The sequence below is a fragment of the Pan paniscus genome, chromosome 20 (genome assembly GCF_029289425.2).
Source record: "Pan paniscus chromosome 20, NHGRI_mPanPan1-v2.0_pri, whole genome shotgun sequence".
Lineage (NCBI taxonomy): Eukaryota > Metazoa > Chordata > Mammalia > Primates > Hominidae > Pan > Pan paniscus.
The window spans coordinates 20,340,097-20,363,615 of NC_073269.2; the positions used below are offsets into that span (position 1 = coordinate 20,340,097).

General features: G+C 58.7%; 1 protein-coding gene across 9 annotated transcripts in view; it reads right to left on the minus strand.

Annotated features, from left to right (window-relative positions):
- The window catches only part of WIZ (WIZ zinc finger), a 28,448-nt gene extending 5,419 nt beyond the window's left edge, over positions 1–23,029 (minus strand). Inside the window, exons 1-9 of one of the 9 annotated variants that reach the window (XM_034944798.4) lie at positions 22,870–23,029; positions 21,175–21,439; positions 15,734–15,806; positions 11,633–13,770; positions 9,857–10,180; positions 4,054–4,224; positions 2,631–3,134; positions 1,155–1,553; positions 29–580 (exon numbers count right to left, since the gene is read on the minus strand). In XM_034944798.4, the coding sequence (XP_034800689.3) occupies positions 29–580; positions 1,155–1,553; positions 2,631–3,134; positions 4,054–4,224; positions 9,857–10,180; positions 11,633–13,770; positions 15,734–15,806; positions 21,175–21,379 (4,366 nt within the window). In that variant the 5' untranslated portion in view covers positions 21,380–21,439; positions 22,870–23,029. Of the gene's footprint in view, positions 1–28; positions 581–1,154; positions 1,554–2,630; positions 3,135–4,053; positions 4,225–5,483; positions 5,804–9,856; positions 10,181–11,632; positions 13,771–15,733; positions 15,807–21,174; positions 21,440–22,538; positions 22,617–22,869 lie in introns of those variants that run through there. The other 8 variants (XM_034944799.3, XM_034944800.3, XM_034944801.3 and 5 more) reach the window with 8 other exon arrangements.
- Positions 23,030–23,519: the final 490 nt, after the last annotated feature.

The following is a 23,519-nucleotide window of genomic DNA, read 5'->3' on the forward strand; positions in this document are numbered from 1 at the left end:
CCCTGCCCTACTGCAGGGTCACACTTACACAGGTTCAGGGGTGTCATGTCTTCCCGTGGTGCCCCCCAGGGACCCTCAGATGGGTGCAGTTCCCCATGAAGGGCCCCCGGCAGCATCTCCCGCTTGATCTCCACCCGTATTTGTTCAGGCTTCAGCTTCTTGGGCAAGGAGGGTGCAGCCAGGCCTGGGAACATCTTTCGGGCCGTAGGAGGAGGAGAGGCAGTTGGTGAGTGGCCCAGGGGGCTGCCCGGTGGTGGTGGCAACTTCTTGGCCAAGGGTGAGATGTGAAGGTCCGAGGGGCTGCGGGCTTCCAGTGAGCTGCCAGGACCTGCGCCGCCCATCATCTTGGCCAGGGCTTTTGGGCTTGGCCCTGGTGGGTTGGGAGGTCCACCAGGCCGAGACTGGGTCCGTCTCTTCAGGATCTCCCGCAGCGTGTCGATGGGCGAGCCATTGACGTACCACTCGGTCACGCCCATTTGCCGCAGATGGGAGCGCGCGTGGCTCGAGAGGCCCTTGCGGTTCTCGAAGAACTCACCACAGAACTCGCAGCGGATGTCTCGTGCTGGCTCTGGGCCTGAGGCTGCAGCAGGAGGAGAAAGGGGCAGTTAGCATCGTGGAACTGCCAGCATGGTCACCTGCAGGAGTGTCCTGGTCGGCTGGGCGTGGGCGGCAGCAGCACGCCCACAGGTTAGGGTGGTGAGGGCAGGTGCAGGTAAGGGAGTGGAGGAGCGGGGCTGGGGGCCAGATACCCGGCAGGAGTGAGGGGAGGCTCCAGAGAGCACATGGGCCCTCAGTCCTGGCGGAGGAGGATGGAACCAAGATTCCATTGCTCTGTGGGTCCCAACAAGGACAGGGTGAGGCAGGGAGGCAGCCTAGGTGCTATGTGCCATCCAGACAGGGGCAGATGTGGGTGCTCTGCACACTAAAAGGCAGGATCTCCCCACCTTGGCCTTCATTCTCAGGAAGGGTCATGGAGGTCAAAGGCCAAGAGAGAGGGCCTAGCAGCCCACTGCCAACAAGATCTCTGGGCAGAACCGGCCCACTGCCAAGGGCCCCTGTCTACTCCCTGCCCCAGCAGGGAGGGGGCTGTGACCCCCCCCGGGAGGGGCTCCAGGGCCCGCAGTGAGGAGGGGGCAGCTGAAGCGAGAACCTACAGAGGTTGAGAGGAGACGGCTCCACATCAGAGGCCCAGAAAATGCCGGCGGCTGCGGCGGCCGAGAGGTCCTGCTTCCCCCAGGGGCTGGCCATACCCGCGGCCTTCAGCTTGGCCTTCTTGGCCGGCGGTGGGGGGGGAAGCAAGGAGAGGGCCGCGGAGGTGGGAGGCGGCCGCCCCGGGTGGGCCAGGGCGCCGCGCCTGGGTGGGAGGCGGATCTGGACGCCGTCCCTCCTGATGAGCCCGTGGAGCACGTCTATGGGGGATCCCTTGGCGTCCGGATCGCTGACGCCCAGGTGGCGCAGGTGGGCACGGGCGTGGCTGGACAGGCCCTTGCGGGTCTCAAACCAGGCACCGCACAGCTGGCAGTCCAGCTCTCTGCCCCCGTCACTATCTAAAGCTGCGGAGACAAAACACAGGGGGGGTTCACGGCCGCCACCTTGGCCGGCCTTGGGGGCCTGAGGTAGGAGGGTCTGGTGTGATTTTTGGCTGCTCAGGCAGTTGGGGGGTCCAAGACTCAGGCCGCAGATTTCTTTTGAAGTTTAGGAAGCAAGACATCCTGTTTCCTGCCTAGCCCTTTGGCATCGAGGGGAGTGTAGAGAGCTTAAGGACTTTGGGTAGACAGGCAGTGACCAAATTCTAGGTAATCAGATACTCCCAGACCCTCTCCCCTAGGATCCCTGCTATGGGAGCTATTTGGGGGCGATGGTGGCTGCTGGGCTCACGCAGCCAAGGGCACACCTGCTCAAGGCCCTGCCCCTGGAAGCATGGCAGACTCAGTGGAAGCAACTTCAAGGGAACATGAGGTGCCAAATGGGGGGCTCCATTGGGCAGGGGGTGAGACCCTGGGGTCACCCCCAGACTCTAATGTCCACAAAGATATGGGAAAGCCTGATGTTGTAAGGGACGTCCTTGTTAAACCTGCTCACTGCACCTGGAGGGTTTCTTCCCAAACCCTGCCTGCCGTGCCCACAGGCAGCCCAGGAGGTGGGGCTTCACCGGCAGGCGCAGAGAGCTGCCTCTGCATGGTGGACAGCCAGGAAGACTTGATGACAGGACCAATCGTGGGCACCTCCCATCAGGTGATCCCCTGTCTATCCAAGATGCTTCCAACTACCACTGAGAAAGCTAGGCCACAGGAACCCTGGTTACCTTCACTGCCCCTACCCACAGGCCCAGAGAAAGCCAAGAGCTGCCCCTCAGTGGCGAGCATGACCCTGGCAGGCTCATCAGCCGCAGTGAGGCTTTCAGGGGAAGATCAGCAAAGTAAAGTGGGAGGCACGATCCACATCCAAGGCGGCCCAAAAGGAGATGCAGAGGCTTGACCAATACTCTGGCCTGGCTGGCCCAGGACATGGGAGCTGTAGTCCCCACCGCCCCCACCCACCCTGGGCCCTGTCCCTGGGCTACAGCCCAACCTGAGGTCCCGTCCCTCCCAGCGCCAGAACCTCCCTCGGCTCTTGGGACCCACACTCACTGAGGTTCAAGGGCCCCTCATCCTCAGACTGAGGCCACTGTGCCTTTGGGGAGGCCGGCCGGGGGCTCAGGGACAGCTGGGGGCTCTTGTCCTCAGGATTCTTAGGGGTAGGGGAGCCCGCCAGGGCCAGTGGTGTCTTTTTGAGGAGTGGAGAGCTGGGTGGGTGGCCCAGGCCCTTGGCCGAGAAGCCGGGAGGTGACTTGATGGCTTTGTTGACAGCAGGGGCATCCAAGGGCTTGGCCAGGGTGAGCAAGCCGGGCCGGGGGGCCCCGGCGACCACCTCCTTCAGTGAGCTGGACTTCTTAGCCAGGCCTGGGGGCAGCCCAAGGTGGGCGTCAGGCAGACCCTTCTGCTTCACAAGCTCGTAGAGGAGGTCGATGGGTGCGCCGCTGCTCTCCGACTCTGCCACTCCCAGCTGCCGCAGGTGGGAGCGCGCGTGGCTGGACAGGCCCTTTCGGGTCTCAAAGCAGGCACCGCAGACCTCGCAGGTGGTCAGGCTCTGGGCTGAAGGGCAACACAGAGGCCGGGAGAGCAGGCTGTGAGGCCCGCGGCCCAGCTCTCCCGCTTCTCCTCCCCCGAGAGTCCCACTCACCCAGGCTCCATGGAAGTGTTTTGCCTCCGTCAGACCCCCCAAACCTCACAATGACCCTAACGCAGAGAATAGCTTGGCTGCTTTGCCAATAAGGGTTAGAAACTGAGACTCAGAGAGGGAAAAGTTGTGCCCAAGGGCACACAGCAGGAGATACAGCCCTTCTGTCATCCAGCCAGTGGGACACCTTTCACAACCTTTCAGGCCTACGGGGTGCCCTGGCAACAGGTTCACACAAACGCTGACCTGACAGCCACATGCTTCACTGAACTAAGTTCTAACCACCCTCTGTGGCTCAACTCCTGCCCGAAACACTGGTCCTTGCAGTCTCCTGCACCCTCTTCCACAGAGCCTTTATCCTTGCCTATCTGCTTCTCTGTCTCCCCGTTCCCCAACTTGAATGGCCCTCAAGAGCAAGGGCCAAATTCATTTTGCTCTTCTCACCTCCCTGAAGTCCACCCCAGGGCCCGTCACTAGTCAATAACAACCTTAGGATCAACAGACGAAGAAATGGTGTCATGCGAGAGACTGCACAGCTAGCAAAGGCCAGATTCAGCAAATGAGCTGGGTCTGAGTATGAGCTCTGGACCACCACACCCACTGCTTCTGGATGCTGTCCCTCGCCCCGTGAGGGTGCAGCTCAGGGCCACGCATGCCCAGGACAGTAGAAGTTCAAGAGAGAAGACAGCTGAGTGCCAACCTTGGTGCCTCAAGGTGCCAGAGGGAAAACTGCGGGCAACCTTGGGCCCCACATTAACCCCAAGGCACGAGAGTGCTCCTGTGAGTGTAACCAGCCTGGCCAGCATCCCCTGCCATGCCACCTGGGCCACTCACCCTTGAGGTCCTGCAGCTCCTGTTTGCTGCCATGAGGAACCTCTGCAGCCACTTTGCTGCTCAGCCGACTGGCCACCTGCTCCAGGGCCCCAGGGACAGGCAGGCTCTTCTTAGGGAGCGAGGGAGAGCCCAAGTCCATGGCCACCATTGCGTTTTCCTCAGAACCCAGGCCTGTGGGTTGGGGAGACAGGCTCAGCCCAGACAAATTTCAGGCTGTCTATACCCAGAACTAAGAAGATGGCCTTCTTCCTTATCCTTGATGTCTGCTCTCACTCTGCGAAGCGACTCACCCCAGGAAAGCTGAGGTTCCACCATAACCCCCAGCACCAGTCCAGTGCAGGGACACTGAGGCTGCCACTGACAGCAGACGCCAGCAGCTGCTTCCACACACTACAGCATGGACAGGTCTGGGGTCTAATGCAAATCTGAGCCCAAACTCCCATCCCAGAGGATCTCAAAGAAAAGATCTCTCTGGGCAGAACTTGTGAGGGGGAACGTCTGCCTGTCTCGAGGGTGAGGGTGGGAGGCACTCAGAAAGGGAATTCAACACAACACCAGGGTCAGGAGGCTGGAGAGGCCACGCAGAGGCAGGGAGCCAGGGAGCCAGGGAGCCAGGGACAGGGAGGTGGCTTCACAGCACTTGTGAGGAATCTCCACCAGACAAGACAGCTGGGGCTGCAGAGACAATGGGGGACCAGGGGTGGCCTACTCATCACAAGCTGGGCCCTAAGTGGGGTAAGGTGTCTGCACCTACAGCGATCTGACTGCGGACAGAAAGAGTTGGAATCACAGAACTTTGTGTTAAGTTTCTGAGACATCTATCAGGCCCGCAGCATCCCTGGGTGAGGAGTGTGTGGCAGAGGGAACCAAGGGTGAATTTTCACGTCTAGTTGTTCAAAGGGGCCTGGGAGGCCAGTTGAACTCCAAATTTAGAGTTCAGAGCAAAGGATGAAGGAACTGTGCCAGATGGGGCCTTGGAGGCGTTCAGTGGGATGTAACGGGGCAGGGGGCCATGTAGGTTCTATGCTCAGTTTGAGTCTCGCAGAAGCAAAGAGTAGGCGCTGAGGACTGGGGCACCGAGGACTTTGTCAAAGTCTCCGGGTCGGGTGGGCGCGTCTGTCAGATGGGGCAGGGCTGAAGTGAGTTTCCGCACCGGACGGACCGGAACCGTGGCAAGGGACGCTCCCGGGGCTCCAAAGGGGGCAAGGGACATCTGTCAGACGGGGCAAAGGTCTCGAGGAGCGGCAGAGGAGTGTTTCTGAGGCCTGGGACCCTGCGAGCGGCGACAGAAGGCCCTGGGCCCACACAACTAAAGGGCCTGGGGGAGGGGGGGGTCCCGCAGACTGGACGGAAGGCGTCGGGGGCGGCGGCACCGGCAGGCGGGATTCCGACCTTCCCCTCCCCGCACCCTCCCAAGCGCGGGCTCTTACCGGGCGCGGGAGCGGACGCGGGCCCGGGCCCCGGCTCCGGCTCGGCCTTGGGCCCGTCCCGCGGCGGCGGTGGCGGTGGCGGTGGTGGCGGCGGCGGCGGGGGTGGGGGCGGCGGCGCGGGGGGTGCCGCGGGGCCCGGGCTCGGGGGGCTGGGCGGGGGCGCCCCCGCGGGCGCGCGCTCCCGGGCGCCCCCCGCGCGCGGCCCCGCCGCCGCCTTGCTCTCCGCTTTTGTCACTCGGCACTGGGCGGTGGAGGCGGCCATCTTGGCTCCGGCGCACGCGGGGCGGCCGCCCCAGGCGGGAGCAGCTGAGCGCCGAGTGCCGAGCGCCGCTGCCGCCGCCGCCAAACCCGCTCCGCCCCGCCCCTCAGGGCGCGCCCAGGGTGGCCTGCCGAGTGCCGAGCGCCGAGCGCCGAGTGCCACGAGCGAAACAGTTCGTCTGGGCCCTGAGGGCGGGCGGCTGCAGCTGCTGGAAGCTTGTCGCGCGCCCTGGCTAGCGGATGCACCCACGCTGGGCGCCCAGCGGCCTCTAACCGCCGCCCCAGCCCAGTCCCCGGACATCTCTATCCCTAGGATGGGAATCTTCCGGCCTCACTCAGACCCCCTTAAACAACGTCCAAACTCTTAAGAGCCCCGACGGGCGGAGCTAGGACCTGCCCTAGGACCCTGCCCCATTCCCTTTCCGGAAAGTCTCCATCTCCGAGTCGGTGATCCTGGAAAACACCTGATCTCCAACCACAAGAATCCCTCCAGTATTATCCTGTTATTCAACCGTCCCCCGACGGTGCCGTTCCGCAGACCTAGGGAACCCCACAAGGCCGGCAACACATTTCAATCACCGCCTGCTTCTCTCTCCGATTGTCCCCAGCTGTTCCTTGACAGTTGGGTGGGGCTAGAATCGGAACATTGCCCCGCCCCCAACCTGGCACCCGCCCCCTCCTGCCCACTTAGGGAGAGGGGGCAGGCTTCTAACGACAGCCTTGCAGCGCCAGTGCCCAGACCTAGCCCTAATGTTGCATATCCTTACTTAAGGCAAGGCTTCCAAGATCTTCCCAATCACTCCTTAACCGCCAACCCTCTGCCTCGCAGTTATTCACTGAAAGACTGGTCATAGCTCTCCCTCCCAAGGACAAGGCCAGGGCAGTGCCAAACCTGGCTCCTCTCATCCGTAGGCTGATTCCTTATACCCCAGTGCCTCCTGCACCCCTAGCCATCCTCAGAGCCAGCTCTGTCTCGCAGCCACCCCTGAGACACTACAAGCCAGACGTGGGTGAGCTGAGTGCCTGGGGAGCAGCCTTTAGCAGAAGCAAGAAGCCTGAGGTCAAGTCCCCACTCTGCCCCTTCCTGAGGTGTCACCTCAACCAGCCCCTGTCCTCTCTGAACCTCCAAGGAGAGGGGGCTTTGATAGCCCCACCCTCCCCTTTGCAGACTCATGAATGCCCTTCAAGTGGGCTTGTGAGTAGGTCTGACTGAGCCCAGAGTACAGATCTAGGTAGGACCCCAGCAGCTGCAAGTAGGAATAGTACCGAAGGGGCCGGGTGCGGTGGCTAACGCCTGTAATCCCAGCACTTTGGGAGGCCAAGAGGGGTGGATCACTTGAGGTCAGGAGTTTGAGACCAGCCTGGACAACATGGTGAAACCCCATCTCTACTAAAAATACAAAAAAAATTAGCTGGGCATGGTGATGGGCGCCTGTAATCCCAGCTACTTGGGAGGCTGAGGCAGGAGAATTGCTTTAACCCGGGAGGCGGAGGTTGCAGTGAGCCAAGATCGTGCCACTGCACTCCAGCTTGGGCGACAGAGCAGGACTCCATCTTTAAAAAAAAAAAAAAAAACAAAAGGGCCAGGCGTGGTGGCTCACACCTGTAATCCCAGCACTTTGGGAGGCCGAGGCGGGCGGATCACAAGGTCAGGAGATCGAGACCGTGCTGGCTAACACGGTGAAACCCTGTCTCTACTAAACAAAATACAAAAATTAGCCGGGCGTGGTAGCAGGCGCCTGTAGTCCCAGCTACTCGGGAGGCTGAGGCAGAAGAATGGTGTGAACCCAGGAGGTGGAGCTTGTAGTGAGCCGAGATCGTGCCACTGCACTCCAGCCTGGGCGACAGAGCGATACTCCATCTCAAGACAGAGCGAGACTCCATCTCAAAAAAAAAAAAAAAAGAAGGAATAGTATCAAAGGAAGCCCCAGCCTCCAGCAGTCCCAGGGGCGATTCCCCCTGTTCAGACACTCTCCATTCCTCAGAGCCCAACTACTTTTTGTAGCCAAGTTCTCTGCCTTGTAAAGGCTCGTGCAAAGTCAGGCTGTGCAAGACTGGGCCCTTCACTTGTCCACTCCCTTTGCAGTGCCCAGTCCTGGGCTCCTTCACCAAATAGGACTTATGGATTTCCAAGCCATCCTCCACTAGAGACACCACCAAACAAGCTGCTCAGAAGTCTAGCTCTACAGCTGTGTGGCTGTGGCAAAGAAGATGACCTATGGTTTCCTTATCCTTAAAACAGGGACATGGCCGGTGCGGTGGCTCACGCCTGTAATCCCAGCACTTTGGGAGGACGAGGCAGGTGGATCACGAGGTCAGGAGATAGACACCATCCTGGCTAACATAGTGAAACCTCGTCACTACTAAAAATTAGCCAGGTGTGGTGGCACGCCCTGTAATCCCAGCTACTCAGGAGTCTGAGGCAGGAGAATCGCTTGAACCTGGGCAGCGGAGGCTGCAGTGAGCCGAGATGGCACCACTGCACTCCAGCCTGGGCGACAGAGTGAGACTCTGCCTCAAACAAACCAACCAACAAACAAAAAAAAACCAGAAACACAGCAATCTTAGTTGTACAGACTTACATTGAGGCATAAATGAGATTTAACACATGTTAAAATCTTAGTACAGGGGCCAGGCGTGATGGCTCAGGCCTCTAAATCCCTGCACTTTGGGAGGCTGAGGCAGGAGGATTGCTTGAGCCCAGGAGTTCCAGACCAGCTTGGGCAACACAGCAAGACCCCGTCTCAAAAAAATAAAAAATTAAAATTAAAAAACCTTAGTACATAGCAAGCATTTGATAATGGAGGAGCATATCAGGTCTGCCAGATAAAGCAAACATTGGTTGAAAATCTAGACTCTAGGCCGGGTGCAGTGGCTTACGCCTGTAATCCCAGCACTTTGGGAGGCCGAAGCGGGCAGATCACTTGAGGTCAGGAGTTTGAAACCAGCCTGGCCAACGTGGTGAAACCGTCTCTACTAAAAATACAAAAATTAGCCAGGCGTGGTGGTGCACGCCTGTAATCCCAGCTACTCAGCAGGAGAATCGCTGGAACCTGGGAGTTGGAGGTTGCAGTGACTGAGATCGCACCGCTGCATTCCAGCCTGGGTGGCAGAGTGAGACTTCATCTCAAAAAAAATCTAGCCTCTAGGCTGGGCACAGTAGCTCACGCCTGTAATCCCAGCTCTTTGGGGGCCTGAGGCAGGCGGATCACTGGAAGGCAGGAGTTTGAGACCAGCCTGGCCAACATGGTGAAAACCCATCTCTACTAAAAATACAAAAGTTAGCTGGGCGTGGTGATGGGTGCCTGTAATCCCAGCTACTTAGGAGGCTGAGGCAGGAGAATCACTTGAACCCCGGAGGCGGAGGTTGCAGTGAGCCAAGATTGTGCCACTGAGCTCCAGCCGGGGCAAAAGAGCGAGACTCCATCTCGAAAAAAAAGAAAATCTAGACTCTAGATCTGCACTATCCAATAGGATCCCCACTAGCCTGGCACTAGCTTCATTTCAACTTCTTAACAGCCATACATGACCAATGGTGTCCCTGTAAGACGTGCAGATATCTAGAGAATATTTCCAGCCATCATCTCAGAAAGTTCTATACAACAATGCTTCTCAAGATAGAAGATGTCATTAACAGCAAAGAATCTGGGGCCCAGCTGCCTGGGTTTTAAATCCCTGTTTCACCCTTTCCAGCTGTGTGACCTCGGGCAGGTTAATTAAACTCTCTGTGCCTCAGTTTCCTCATCTGTAAAGTGGAAGAAATAATAACACCTGCCTTATAGGATTGTTGTGAGGATGTAAATGAGTTCATGTTTGTAAAGTGCTTAGAAGGATGTCTGGCTCCCAGTAAAAGCTCAGTAAGCATTTGTCAAAGTCACTGGCAGGAAAGATAGTGAAAAACTGGATCCAGAAAGAGACCTGGCCCAGATCCTGAGTGAAACAGAAAGGACACCTAAATAGCAGGGTGGTTGTAAGGAAAGTCATCAACATACTTTGTAAAGTGACTCAAAATGCTTCCAGGAAAGCTGAGCGGCTGCCCCTCCAGCCCCGCCCCTCCAATGCTCTGGGCCCCTGGGAAGGATGGGGCTCCAGCACAGCCCGTCCCCTCCCCTTACCATCTCCATAGGCTGGCCCAGGGTCCTCAGCCCAGGTGGGTGGAAAGGGCACCGTGAGAGGTAAGCGGGGCCGACGGGAGGTCAGGAAGCTGCCAGGCGGACCTCCAGGCTCTCGGCCTAGGGGGCTGGGGGGCTGCTCAGCCGCAGAGGTGGCCAGCAGCTCCTGCAGGATGTTGATGGGTGAGACAGTGAGCTCCCAGTTGGTGATACCGAAGTCACGTAGGTGGGCCCGGGCGTGGCTGGAGAGGCCGGCCCGTGTGTCGAAGCCAGCCCCGCAGAAGTCACAGCGCATCAGGCTGAAGGTGCCTGGGTCAAAGTTGGCCACTGTGGAGAGAGGACAGGACTGCCTGAGGTGGAGAGGGGGCTACTCCCCAGCCCCAACCCCTCCCCATATTCAGGGCTTCACCCTGGACTGCCTTTCTTCCCCGTGGCTGTCCCTTTTGCTCCTGCCTGCTCCTCAGCTCTCAGCTCGTGCATCCTCCCACCCCATTCCAGGAAGCCTGACCCTCCCAGATACCCCCTTCCCACATCTGGCAACATCAAGGAGGGTCCTCTTCTGCAAAAACCCTTCTCCAGGGCCAGGTGTGGTGGCTCACGCCTGTAATCCCAGCTCTTTGGGAGGCCAAGCGGGAAGATCTCTTGAGCCCAGGAGTTTGACACCAGTCTGGGCAACATAGTGAGACCCCATCTCTATCAAAAAATTAGCTGGGCATAGTGGTGCGTGCCTGTAGTCCCAGCTACTTGGGAGGCTAACGTGGGAGGATTGCTCGAGCTTAGGAGTTTGAGGCTGCAGTGAGCTATAATTGCCCCATGGCACTCCAGCCTGGGCAACAGAGCAAGACCCTGTCTCTTAAAAAGAGAAAGAAAGAAAAAGAAATGCTTCTCCAGTTGTGGACCTGCCATCATCTATGAGAGTATTTGATTAATAGCCTTCTCGTGACTATTTTTACTCATGATCACCCAAGTGCTGTAAATTAAATATTTGTTGGATGAAGAAATGGACAAATGGATGTAATGCCCTCTGCTGGGAGCCTTCTCTGAGCCCTGCAACTGGAGTTAGGGACTTTGGCTCAGCTTCCCCAGCCTCCTGGTTCTCCCAGCTTTCCCCGCATCTCAGCCCTGCTCACTCGGTGTCGTCACTGCCTGGTTTCCTGGTTGTCACCCCTTGCCCCCAACCCCTAGTGCGTAGACACACAGACACACACACACACACACACACTCACACTCAAACACCATACTGGCACCTCCCCAAGTGGGCTTTGTGTCTGCCAATGTCAGAACCACCCAGGGTGCTCCTGTTGGAAACAGACTTCTGGAATCAGAGCCTTGTACTGTGGGAACTGACAAACCTTACAGGCAGCCCCAGGGGGTTCTGAAGCTGGCCAGTGTGGGGTGGAGGGGGTCCCACCACTCCTGGACTGGGCCATGAACTCCAAGAGTCCAAGAACTGCTATTCTGTCCACTGCTGTGTCCCCAGGTCCCCAGAACAGAGGGGAACCTTTCTCAGTAAATATTTGTTGAATGGAGGAATGAATGAAATTCTCTGCCTGAGGCTGACTCTTCTACCCACACTCCTTCCTCCAGTGGCTGGAATGGCCAGGGGACTGGGGCGTCTCCACACATCCACCGACCAGGTGGCCTTTACTGTGGCTCTCAAGTCTCTCAGGAGCAGAGGCCCCAATGTCCCCCTGCTTGGCGCTAAGGGAGAGAATTTAGATCAACGGTGGGTTGCCCAGCCATGTGTCTCCTGGGCCTTTAAAAGTGAAGCTGCCCTACCTTTTTTCTTCTTCTTCTGGAAGGAGAACCTGCGCTCAATGGCCTTCACCTCCTCAGCGGAGATGAAATGGCGCACATTGTAGCTGACGCCCACGCGGTTCAGGTGGCCCCGGACGTGGTTGGCCAAGCCGATGCCGTTGTGGAAGCGATCGGGGCAGTAGGGGCATTTCCGCTCCTCGTGCTTCAGTGCCATGGCCGGGTCCCCATCCAGGAGTGTGTCCAGCCCCAGCGGGCCGCCCAGCGGCGCGTCCAGGAGCAGGAAGTCCAGGGGGTGGGCGCCTGCCAGCCCCAGCTCCTCGGGCTGCAACCTTGGGGGCACCCTGGCTGCCGCCATGACCTGCGGCCCCAGCTTCGCCACGAGCACAATGGGTACCATCCCTCGGAGCTGCTGCTGCTGCCCCTGGGTGGCCTCTACTGCCTGCAGGGCCTCTCGGAATGCCTGCTTCAGCTCCAGGGCCGGCTGCGGGATGAGGCTGGGGGTGGCTAGGGGTGAAAAGACCCCATTTTCAGGGGAAAAATCCATCTCAGAGGTCAGCACTACATCCTCCTCTTCCTCCTCCTCCTCCTCCTCTTCGCTCCAAGGGCGCCTCCGTTCCCCCAGCCCTTGTGGGTGGACGGTGCTTTTGTTTCTCCCGAGCTGTAAGGAGTAGGGGGTGGATGCTAGCGTGGAGGGAAAGGCCAGCCTTCCGAGAGGCCTCTGGCCCGTGCCATGCAGGAGTGGTTTTGACAGCGGGAAATCTCTGATGCTCAGCTGCTGGCATCCTGGGCCAAAGGCCAGGCTGGGGTCGTATCCAGCAGGGTTCTCCCGCCACATGGGGGCCAAGGACGGCTCGACTTTGCCAAAGTAGTCCACAGCAGTGTCAGGGAAGCAGGCGTGAGCATCCTGGCTAGTGCCCGGCTGGCTGGCAGGGTCTTCCTCATAAGCCTCGCCATCCTCCTCCCAGTGGGGATGGGCATGCACCAGCCTCACGTGCTCCCTGAGCAGGCTCTCGCTGGGCGCGGGAAAACCACAGAAGACACAGGCGCTGAGGCCAATGGCAGCTCCGTAGGGCTGATAGAGGAGGGCGCTGGCCTCAGGGCTGGGGCTGCCAGCCCCGCTGCTGCCTCCAAAAGGCTCTTTGGTGGTCTGGCCTGGGGGCTCACGCATGTGCAGCTTGGCATGCTGCACATAGGCCCTGGAGGAATTGGTGCCAAAGACACACTTAGGGCACTGCAGCCGTGCCTCCCGGCCCTCGTCTCCTGGAACTTGCTTCAGCTTTTGGATCTCCTCAATGATCTTCTCCCGGGAGGCCTGGTGCAGCTGCCGGTGCTGCTCCAGGGCAGTGGGGTCAGCAAAGGCCCAGCCGCACTCCCCGCAGGCCAGCGGGGCCAGGTCCGCAGGGGGCTCCTGGCCCGGGGCTCGGCGGTGCTGGCTCATGTGCTCCAGGAGGTGCTCCTTCTGCTTGAAGTAGATGCTGCACTCGATGCATGGGAACACGGCCGGCTCCTCGTCCTCGTCCTCATCTGGGCTGGCCACCCCTTCGGCCACCTCCTCCAGCAGCTCACACAGGTAGGGCCCGGTCCGGATCGGGGGCAGTAGCGGCTGCAGCCGCTCCACAGAAGCCTCCGAGTTCACTGTCCAGGTCTGTGTGGCTACCTCCGAGGCTGACGTGGGTAGGCCCCACTCGGACGGCTGGGCCAGCCCCTCCAGGTCCTCCAGATCTTCTCTGCCACCCACCACCGCCATGTCCAGCGTCTTCGGGGTGTCTTCCACTGGCACAAACACCCTCCTGAAGGGGGCGAGGGGTGGCGGCTGGGCAGGCAGGTCCAAGTGCAGCCCTGCGTCCTGGGGGGATCCCTGCTCGTCCTCATCTTGGAGCCAGTCGAACCTGGGGCGGCCCTGGGCATGTTTCTCCAAAAGCCTTGGTTCCCCCCGGTGGTGTAAGAACCTTCTAGAGCCCTCTAGCTCAGCGTGGGGTTTCATGGTTCTCACAATGACTGAGTCCTCGAATCTCCGCTCAGATAGGATGCCCTCCCCAGCCTCCTGGACAAGGGGGTGCTCCCAGGGCCCCCGGCCATCAGGGGTACCTGGGAAATGGCCCAGGAGATGGGGTGGTGGGGAGCCCGGCCGGAAGTCCAGGCTGCCTCCATCCCAGCAGCTGCAAGGAAGTGCCAATGGGGACAGGTTAGCCATGGGCCGCAGTTTTCCTTCCTAGGGTGGTGATGGGGGTCCTCCCAGGCCGTTTGAAGCAGGCCCCAGAGATCCAGCCCGAGGGTGACAGGGGTGTGGGGGTGAGTGTGGGAGGTAGGGGGAGTCCACGTGGATCCTTCCGGACCTATCGGGTCAAAAGCCAGGTTCAACTCCTAGGATGCACCTGTCCACAAAGCCTAGCCCCACTGCATTGTGAGGGAATGTACAGAGACCACCCCTGGGCCACACGGGGATGTGGCCACCTCTAAGAAGTCTGGTGGCAACAGTCAACTCTCATCTCTCCCCAGGGAGGACCCAAGCCTCTCATCTGTGCTCCAGGCTGCTTCTGTCTTGGTTCTCCCCAAACTGGGGTGATTTTGCTAATTTAGTTTCACCTCTCCCCCAGATTTGGCGATTAACTTTGTGGCAGAACAGTTCAAAGGAATGTTCCTTTTCCCTGCATCTCCCCCTCCAGAAAGGCAGAGTCAGGAGAGGTTGAAGGTCCCTGCTAAGCCTTTGGCCCCAGTGATCCTGACCTTCTTGGGCAGAGGGGTGGGAGTGGGGTTGGGGGAGGCAAGGTAACCACTCTGGGCCTCAGTTTTCCAATCCTGAAATTGGGGGTAATTCCCAAGAACTGGGAACCCCTTTGTTCTTATACAACCTCTGTGGAGCTTTCTCATAGCCATCATCAACAAAAGGTGCTTGCAACACAAGGCAGGTGCTTCTTTAAATGCTCACAACCACAACCTTTCAATGACCCCGCAGGCTGTAGGGTGAAGATGACACAACTCAGTGCTTGAGAAATGCTTTGTTTCACCTCATGCCTGGCCCAGTGTGGGTTCTTATTATGACCATTTGAGATCGGTTCTCCCTTCCTTTTCAAGATCCTGCCTCCATCAGGGGATGCCAATCATGCTTATTGAACAGATGTGGAAATGTTCCATTCAGATGTTGGGTGGAGACCATAAGGTCACCTTTCTAAGCTCCATCACTGACATGCGATACTAAAAGGACCATCCTCCTGGGGCTGTGGCAAGGATTCAGTGGGGATAAACACATGTTCAGAGCATAGCTCATAGCAGCTATTATTAATTAATTAATAATATTCTTGTTCATTCTGAGAGCTATTAGTAATCCTGATAAACTTACTATGACCTGGCCAGGCATGGTGGCTCATGCCTGTAATCCCACCTCTTTGGGAGGCTGAGGTGGGTGGATCACCTGAGATCAGGAGTTCTCGACCAGCCTGACCAATATGGTGAAACCCCATCTCTACTAAAAATACAAAAACTATCTGGGCATGGTGGCAGGTGCCTATAATCCCAGCTACTGGGGAAGCTGAGGCAGGAGAATCGCTTGAACCCAGGAGGTGGAGGTTGCAGTGAGCCAAGATCACGCCACTGCACTCCAGCCTGGGCGATAGAGTGAGACTTTCTCAAAAAAAAAAAAAAAAAAAGATGACTATGATTTATTAGCACCTGCCAAGCCATTTAATAAAGAGTAGGGACCATCAGCATTGCTCTTGATTCCCGCTCTCACCCAATGCCCCTTGGATCCTCAAGGCGAATTCATGAGATGCATCTTATGGACTCCATTTTGCAGATGAGAAAACTGAGGCCCAGAGAGGCCTAGTATCATTCTAAGGGTCACCTGGCAGAGAGAGGACTTGAAGGGTCCAACATCCAGGCTCCTGCCCCTCTGGCCCTGCTCCTGGCAGGGATAATGAGAGTTGACCCTCTGTGTTCATCCCAGACCTCCCCCAACCCCAGCACACGCCCAGGGGCTTGCCTGCCGGGAGCTGACTCCTCCTCCTGCCTGGCCTCCTGATTCCCTCCTGTCCCCTTCTCATTCCCCAGGGGCTTATCTGAGGCCTGGGCATGTCCTGCTTGCCCCCCTGCCCTCCCTGAGGTCAGGGCCAGCATGGCACTCACCAGCTGCTGATCCGATGGGTGGCGGAGGTGACACGGGGGAGGGCTTCGCTGAGGCCGGGATGGGGCTGCCCGTCTGCAACAGAGAGGGGAGACCCTGAGGGGCTGGGGTCCCCCTGGCCGGGGCCCTCCACACCCCAGCTCCAGGAGCCCTGCCAGGTGCCTCAGAAAGGCCCTGCTGGCTCCCAGTTCCTCTCCCTGAGAGGCCCGTGGCCTCTGTGGTCCTGAGCCCTGAAAGGGGTTTCTTTGGAAGAGTCCCCTTGGCTCTCCTGGGGGACCCCAGGGCCTTGCTGCCTTCCAACCCTCCTCTCTTTCCCCCAACCCAGCAGCCAGGGTGGTTTTTTACAAGCCTCACCCTGGTAAAAACTCACCTGGCTTCTCATTATACCTATAATAAAAACCAGACTTCTATTTTTTGAGACGGAGTCTTGCTCTATTGCCCAGGCTGAAGTGCAATGGCGCAATCTCGGCTCACTGAAACCTCTGCCTCCTGGGTTCAAGCGATTCTCCTGCCTTAGCCTCCCGAGTAGCTGGAATTACAGGCATGTGCCACCATGCCTGGGTAATTCTTCTATTTTTAGTAGTGACGGCGTTTCGCCATGTTGGCCAGGCTGGTCTCAAACTCTTGACCTCAAGCGATCCACCCACCTTGGCCTCCCAAAGTGCTAAGATTACAGGTGTGAGCCACTGTGCCCGGCCTAAAAACCAAACTCTTAGCCGCCACCTACAAGGCCCTATGAGGTCAGACCTCTGCTGGTCTCTCCAACCTCCCCTCTCTCTCCTGGCCCTTCAATGCCTCCATTCTGACTGTATGGGCCTCCTCAGGAAGCCCCAAGCCCACCTAACTCTTTTGGGCCTCAGGGCCTTTGCACCTGCTATGCCTTCTGCCCAGGGCACTCATCTCTGACCGCCTAACTCAAATGAGCCCCTATGATTTTCTCTCTCAGCACCTGTTTCATTTCTTTCTTAGAACTTTCTGAAATCACCTGGCTCTTTCTTGGGATGACTGCTTGCTGGGTCCCCTACTAGCATGTAGTCACAGTAGACCAGGTTCTTTGTCGGCTTCGTTCACTGTAGCATTCCAGCACCTGGCATGGAGCAAGTGCTCAGCAAATCCTTGCCAGATGATGAATGAGGCACCTGTTCTAACCTGAGCTGCAGAGAGCCCATCCCTGCCTTCTGCACCCTCTCCCAGGCCTATGTCCTGAAATCCAATCCCGTCCTGGGACCCCCTCCCCACCAACACAGATGGAGCCAACTCTCTATTATCCGCCTGTGGAGCCAATGCCTGGAGCGACCACAGGAATCCTGGCCTGCATCTCTGCCCGCCACACTTGCCTGACGCGGGTAAGCTTGCCAATCGGGGAGCAGGCCAATTGCCCGGGCCAAGGTTAACACACTGGGGGAACTTGTGCCCCGTCCAGAGCCCGACAGATGCAATTGTTGGATTAGCCTCAATTTGAGGATGGTCCAGAAAAAGGGATAGGGCTGGGGCGAATTCTTTTTCCAATCCCTCATCATCCAATTGGCCCGAGAAATTGAGAGCTGACTGTTGAGAGTCAAGGGATAAAAATGGAGGTAGGGTGGGGAGAGGGTGTTGACCAGAAAGGTGTGGTCACTGGCTGAGGGTCCTTCTTCTGAACCCAAGAAAAGGGTTGTGACTGTTGTGTGACCTCTGGAAGGGGTGGTGGGGGTATGGAAATTTGCATCATCTACAGCGCAAGGTGTCTCAACATCAGCACCATTGGCATTTGGGGCCAGATCATTTTCTGGGGTGGGGTCCATCCTGTGCATTGCAGAATGGTGAGCAGCATCCTTGGCCTCCACACTCCAGATGCCAGCACCTCCCCAGCCCTCGGTCATGACAACCAAAATTGTCACCAAACATTACCAAAGTGTCCCCTGGAGGGGGAGGTGAATCACCCCCATTTGAGAACCACCGGGATACACTGATGGGCAGCAGAGCTGTGCCTGGGTGCAAGGGCTGGTTTTAGGATGGGGGTGTTGGAGAGGGCGTTCAGAGTTGGGAAAGAAAGGCCTGGCCCAGCCAAGAAACAGGGTCTCTAGAGAACATGTGAGTCATAGATTTGACTTTTTTCAGGAGAGGGCAGCCGGTTCACATATAACCTGCCCTAGCATGACCTAGAGGTGTGGGTCTGAGGGTCCCGGGCATCCTGCTTTTGAGGTTCTAGGACCCCAAGCTCCCAAGATTCCGGGCGTCCCAGATTTGATGATTCTGCGATTGCTGTTGTCTAAGAATTCCAAGAGCCAGGGGACCGCGTGGCCTCTTTGTCTGAGAAATTCCAGCGAGGCTCCTATTTTTAGTGGCAGTGACTTTGGAGGAAGCAGGCCAAGCAGTGCCCTGTGTCCAAGACACCTTGGGGGTGGGGGCTTCACCCAGAGGCCTCCACAGTTGATGGGGATCCAGGAGTCCCTACGGGTCAGATGAGGCGCTAGGTCGCAGCCCTTAGGCAGTGGCCATGCCAAGGGGCCCTTGTTGGCTCCTGCCATCTGGGTTCCCCGAGAGAGTTTGCAAATGCTGATGGCAAGGGGTGTCCATAAGCAGCCTGAACTCCAAGCCTGGGGTTCAACTTGGTAGAGTGGCCAAGAACCTAGATTCTGGAGCCAGACAGATCCGAGTTCAATACCCCAGGGGTGCCCTGAAGGGCGTGCCTCTCCCACTCCGAGCCTTGGTTTCTTCCTCGGTGCAATGGGAACAGCCACCGACCCAGTCTCGCAGGGCCAGCAATGGGTGCCAGCAAGATTGTAGTAAATGCTCCATCCAGAGAAGTGGCGGTGGAGGGGAAGAAGGCTGGTGGGAGGCCTGGGGGATCAGGGCTGGTTCAGCGATGTCTCAAGGGGGAAGCTTGAGGCTAGACCCCAGAGCCTCAGGTCCGGTCACTCCATGCTCTGATTTTCTCCCCAGGCTGGGGCCTCAAGACAGCAGAAATGATATGTCATTTGTCCCTGGGTGCCCTGTCCCCAACACAATGCCAGGCATGTACCAGACTCTTCATCGATCCATACAGACCACCTCAGCCCCTGAGTCTTTTCTGAACCTGGGAGGCCCAACCAGAGAGGCAGGAGCTGCAGAGGGGGTGTGGGAGCTCTGGGTAAACAGCCGTAACGGGGGACAGAGGAGGCAGCGGGCACACCCCTGCCCAGGCAGGGAAGTTTGGAGGTGGCCACTCCAGTGTGCTCTTGGGGGGTCTGAGGGCTGAGTGGGGATAAAGGAAGGCCCAGGCTTTGGGGTGGAATAGCAGCCCCAGAGCCTGTTCCTATTTATAGGCATCACAAGACTAGTAGGGCAGGTGCCCGTGTCCCGGAGGGGGAGATCAAGCGGGCAGAGAGGGCAGTGGGAGAGACGTGGTGTCCCAAACCCAGGCATTCTTCCAACATTCAGGCCATGACCTCACTCCAAGTCAAGCCATTCCTATCCCTGCCCCCAGCTGCTGAGGGAAACCTTCAAGGGTGGGCCTGGCCCCCCTCAGCAGCCACATTTCTCTCTTCCCCAAGCTATAAAACAGATGCATGTATGAGACCCTGGGTGATTCCCCAGTGGGAGTGAGGATGCACCTACCTGCCTGCTTTTCCCCTCTCCCCAGACCTGGGGCATCTGCGAGGTAGAGAAGAGATGTCCAATCCCTCAGAACCAGACCCAGAGAGGACCCTGGGATCCCTAGAGCCTGTACCCTCAGGCTCCCACAAAATCACAGTCCCCGCCCAGCCCTGGCCGGCTGTGCGACCTGGCACAAGATCCTGCCTCTCTCTGAGCCTCAGTTATTAACTCAGTTATTAATGGCTTAGAGGAGGGGATTGCTAAAGTTTCCCTGAGTGCTGATACTCTGGAGTTGGGTGTACCCTCTGCCCTCAGGGGTCTCACCTTGCCACCCCACTGCCTGACACCTGCAGATGCCACCAGCTACCTCTAAGCCTTTGCATGTACACAGCCCCCTGCCTAGATGCTTGCTTCCCCCTTGGTCTGGCTCATTGTCCCTCATCCCACCTCTCACTTCCTGCAGGAACTCCTGGTTGCTCCCCACCAGGTGCTTTCCTCATCACAGCCCCAGCCGCTGTGTCATAACACCTGGTGACATAACACCAGGTCATAACACGGTATCATGACGTCTGTCTCCCCAGCCTCAGATGGTGGGGTCTATGAGAGCGAGGATGGTGTGTGCTCAGTCACCGCTGTGCCCCAGGGTGTGGCCCCTAGAAGATGCTGTGTATTTATAAATATCCAAGCATCATGAGTGGTAAAGGTGGCCAGAGCAGGTCAAGGATCTGTAAGGATGCAGCAGGGTGGTTAAGAGTGAGGGCTGTCAAGCCATGTTACTCCCTGGCTAGGTGACCTTGGGCAACTTATGTCACCGCTCAGGGTCTCAGTTTCCCCATCTCTGACACGGGATAATAATAATGAAGGCTATTCCACAGGGTTCTTTGGAGAATGACAGAAGATGATCTTGCAAAAGCCTTGGCACGGAGGAAGCCCTTGATGAGGTGTTTGGAGATGGGGGTGGGGGGTGTGATGCATCAGCCCACTGTTTTCCAGGCATACCAGCCTCCTACCAGGTCCTTGGACACGTCAGGCTCCTCCCCACCTCAGGGCCTTTGCACTGGCTGTTCCCTCCACCCAGAATGCCCTTCCCACCATTCACTCCATGCTCCATTCAAATGCCACTCTATCAGGGAGGGTCTCCCAGGTCTCCCAGGCATGATCCTGGCACTCTGTTTAATGCCTTCACAGCATCTGTCACTACCTGTCCTTCTGATATTTGTTTAGTTGCTTGTTGTCCATTTCCCCTACTAGAGTGTCAGCCCCTTGAGGGCAGGAATTCTTGCCTCTTTGGTTTACAGCTGTCTTCCCAGCGCCTAGCACATACCCTGGCACACCGAAGGTGCTCAGTATTTAATGAATGAATAACACGTCTGGAGGTGGGGAGAGTGTGAGATACCTTTTTGCTGGGTAAACCGAGGGGTGGCCAGCATCGCTGACTACCCAGCCTCTCCCTAGCCACTACAGAAGCTGTTTTGGCCCATGGTTCAGGAACAGGATACACCCAGACAGCCAGAGGGAGCTGGGATAGACTGATGGGAGTGGGGAATACCTGTGGAATAAGTGGGCTGGGGGCAGGGAGTCTGGGGTGCTGAGATGGGCCTCTGGACCCAATTAGTATGCTCAGAGGAGGAAGCCAGGCTGACCTGAGTTCAAGTCCCAGCTCCACACCACCCAGTGGGGAGCCTTGGTGTGGTCACTGGCTCCCAGGACACCTGTTTTCACAACTGTCAAATAAGAAACTAAACAGAGTACAAAGAAAAGGCTCTGGACCCAAGCGGAATCAGCATCCCAGCTCAGCCGCTGCTGCGCTGGGTGACTTGACTCTCTCTGAGCCTTGGGGAATGGGCTGGATGCTCCCTGGGGGCCACACGGCCCATTCTCTTACCAGAGATGCCACCTCTGCCATCCAGAATGTCTCGGGGGCCCTCCTTGGTGACAGGCAGGTAACGGGTGGACCGGAAGATGCCACCTTCCCCCTCAGCAGCTTCGGCCCCACCCTCGATGTTTTCCCTTGGCGCCGGGCCAGGCAGTCTCTCTGGGCCTCGGGGACGATCTGGTGCAGCCAGGCTGCCTGCCAGAGATCCCTCCATCGGATTTTCTCTGCTTGGATCCACTCAGCTGCTGGACCGGCTCAGCGGGGCATTGTGGGCCTGGGGATAGAGAGAAGGAAGTACTTAGGGGATGGAGGAAAGGGAATCTGCCTCAGTTTCCCATCCCTCAAAACCTCAGTCCTCAACTTTGCAGCTCACTGCCTCAGTTTACCTCCCAGCCCAGGGGAGCTAATGGTGTTCAGACCTTTTCCACACACCTTCTATCTCAATGGCCCCTACCCTCAGCATGCCTCCGTCTCCCCATCAATAACTCCTCCCCTTTATACAGATCCTGCACTGCCTCAGTTTACCCATATTGACACATGCACACTCAGCCACCTGGTCTTCTTCCATCAATCTTACCATTTCTCCAGACGCCTCCCTTCATTCACACACAGCTGCACTTTCCCCAGTCCTGCCCTCACATCCATGCACACGCACATCCTACTGCCATGCCTTCGTTTCCTCGGCAAGAATCCCAGCCACTTGTACACTCTGATCCTATACACCGTCAGGAGTCTCCCATCATTACCCCTTTACTTTTCTCCATTGGGTTGTCCCATACCAATGATCCCTGCACTTTTCCTACACTCCAACCTTTCCCCCACACAGGACCTTAGGGTTCTCCAGCATTAACCCCTTCACCCCCCTCCACACACACAGCCTCAAGTGACCCCAGCATTAACCCTTTCGCTTCTCCCCAACATTATCCCTCATGCATACCCAGCTTGGGCTCCTCCATTCCCCCCACCCCCTAACCAAGATTGCTCTAGTCCTCGGGCGAAAGAAAACGATAGGGCTCCTGGTCCAGAAATGAGGACCCTGGGGAGCGGGGGTTGTCCTCTCTACCTATAAATACCTTCAAGGTAACGGCGGAAAGTGAAGGGCAGGAATGAGGCGCCCTCCCCAGGGAGATGGTGGGGAGGCCGGGCCCAGGCAACCGGGGCGGGGCCGGGGCGCCAGGCCTGGTTGCAGGCGCTGCCCTCGGGGGCCTGGGGATTCCCAGGGGGCTCCTCCGTGGGCTGGCAGTCTTGGTGGGGGTCCCTACCCAGGCCCGGAGGAAGCACCTGCGGTTGTCCACTGGGTGGGCACTGCCCGCGGGGAACGGGCGGGACCGCAACTTCGGAGCACTTTGGCAGCGTGGGGAGGGGGCTCCTACCCGGACGCCCCCCAGGGGTCGCAGAGGTGGGGGCTGCGCCGCGCGGGCCCACTCCTCGGGGGTCCAGGGTCCGGGGGATGCGCCCTCCGCCCGTGCACCCCGGGGCAGGAGACCCCGCGGGACGCGCCGAGGTAGGGGGGACACCTGCCCCAAGACCCCCGCCCCTCCCCCCACCTGCACGGCCCCGCCCCCGGCCAGGCCCCGCCCCTGAAGGCCCCGCCCCCGCCCCCGCCCCGGGGGGTCCCGCCTGGCCCGGCCCGGCCTGGGGCCTCCCCCGCCCCGCTACGGCTCCGCCCCACCCGCGGGCTCCCCAGGCCGGGCCGGGCCTCACCGGGGAGGCGGCGCCGCCGGCCAGGTGCCGGGGCTCGGAGCTCCCCTCCTTGGTGCGGCCGTCGCTGCCGCTACCGCCGCTGCCGCTCCCGGTGCCGGTGCCGCGGCCTCCGCAGCCGCCGCCGCCTCCACCGCTCGGGGGACATTGTCCCTTTAAATCGCTCCCCCCGCCGCCCCGCCCCCCCGGCGCGCCGCCGTGACCTCAGCGCGACAGCCCCGCCGCGCCGCCATGATGGGGAGGTCCGGGGCGCCCCCCCCACCCCACCCCCCACTCGCCGCCCCGGGGGGGGCGGCCAGCGGGCGCGCCGCCATGTTGGGAGTGGCCAAGCGGGTCACCCTTAAAGGGCCCGCACGGCCTGAGTCCAGGGAGAGGCCCCGTTACCATGACAACACCCTTGTCGTCCCACACCCCAATGGCTCCTTATCGTCCCACTGGTACTTCCAATGGTAGGCTCGCTAAAAGCACTAAAAGAGTGGGGAGGGGGCAGAGAAGTTCCCCCATGGGTCATTGATGGGTCATTGATAGGTCATTGAAGACTCCACCCAGCCAATTTTTAGCCTTTTGTCCCCTGCCCCCCATCAGCTACCTTCCAACCACAAGCTCACTCCCTCCTTCCCAATCATCCACACTGGACTTCAGCACCTCCATGT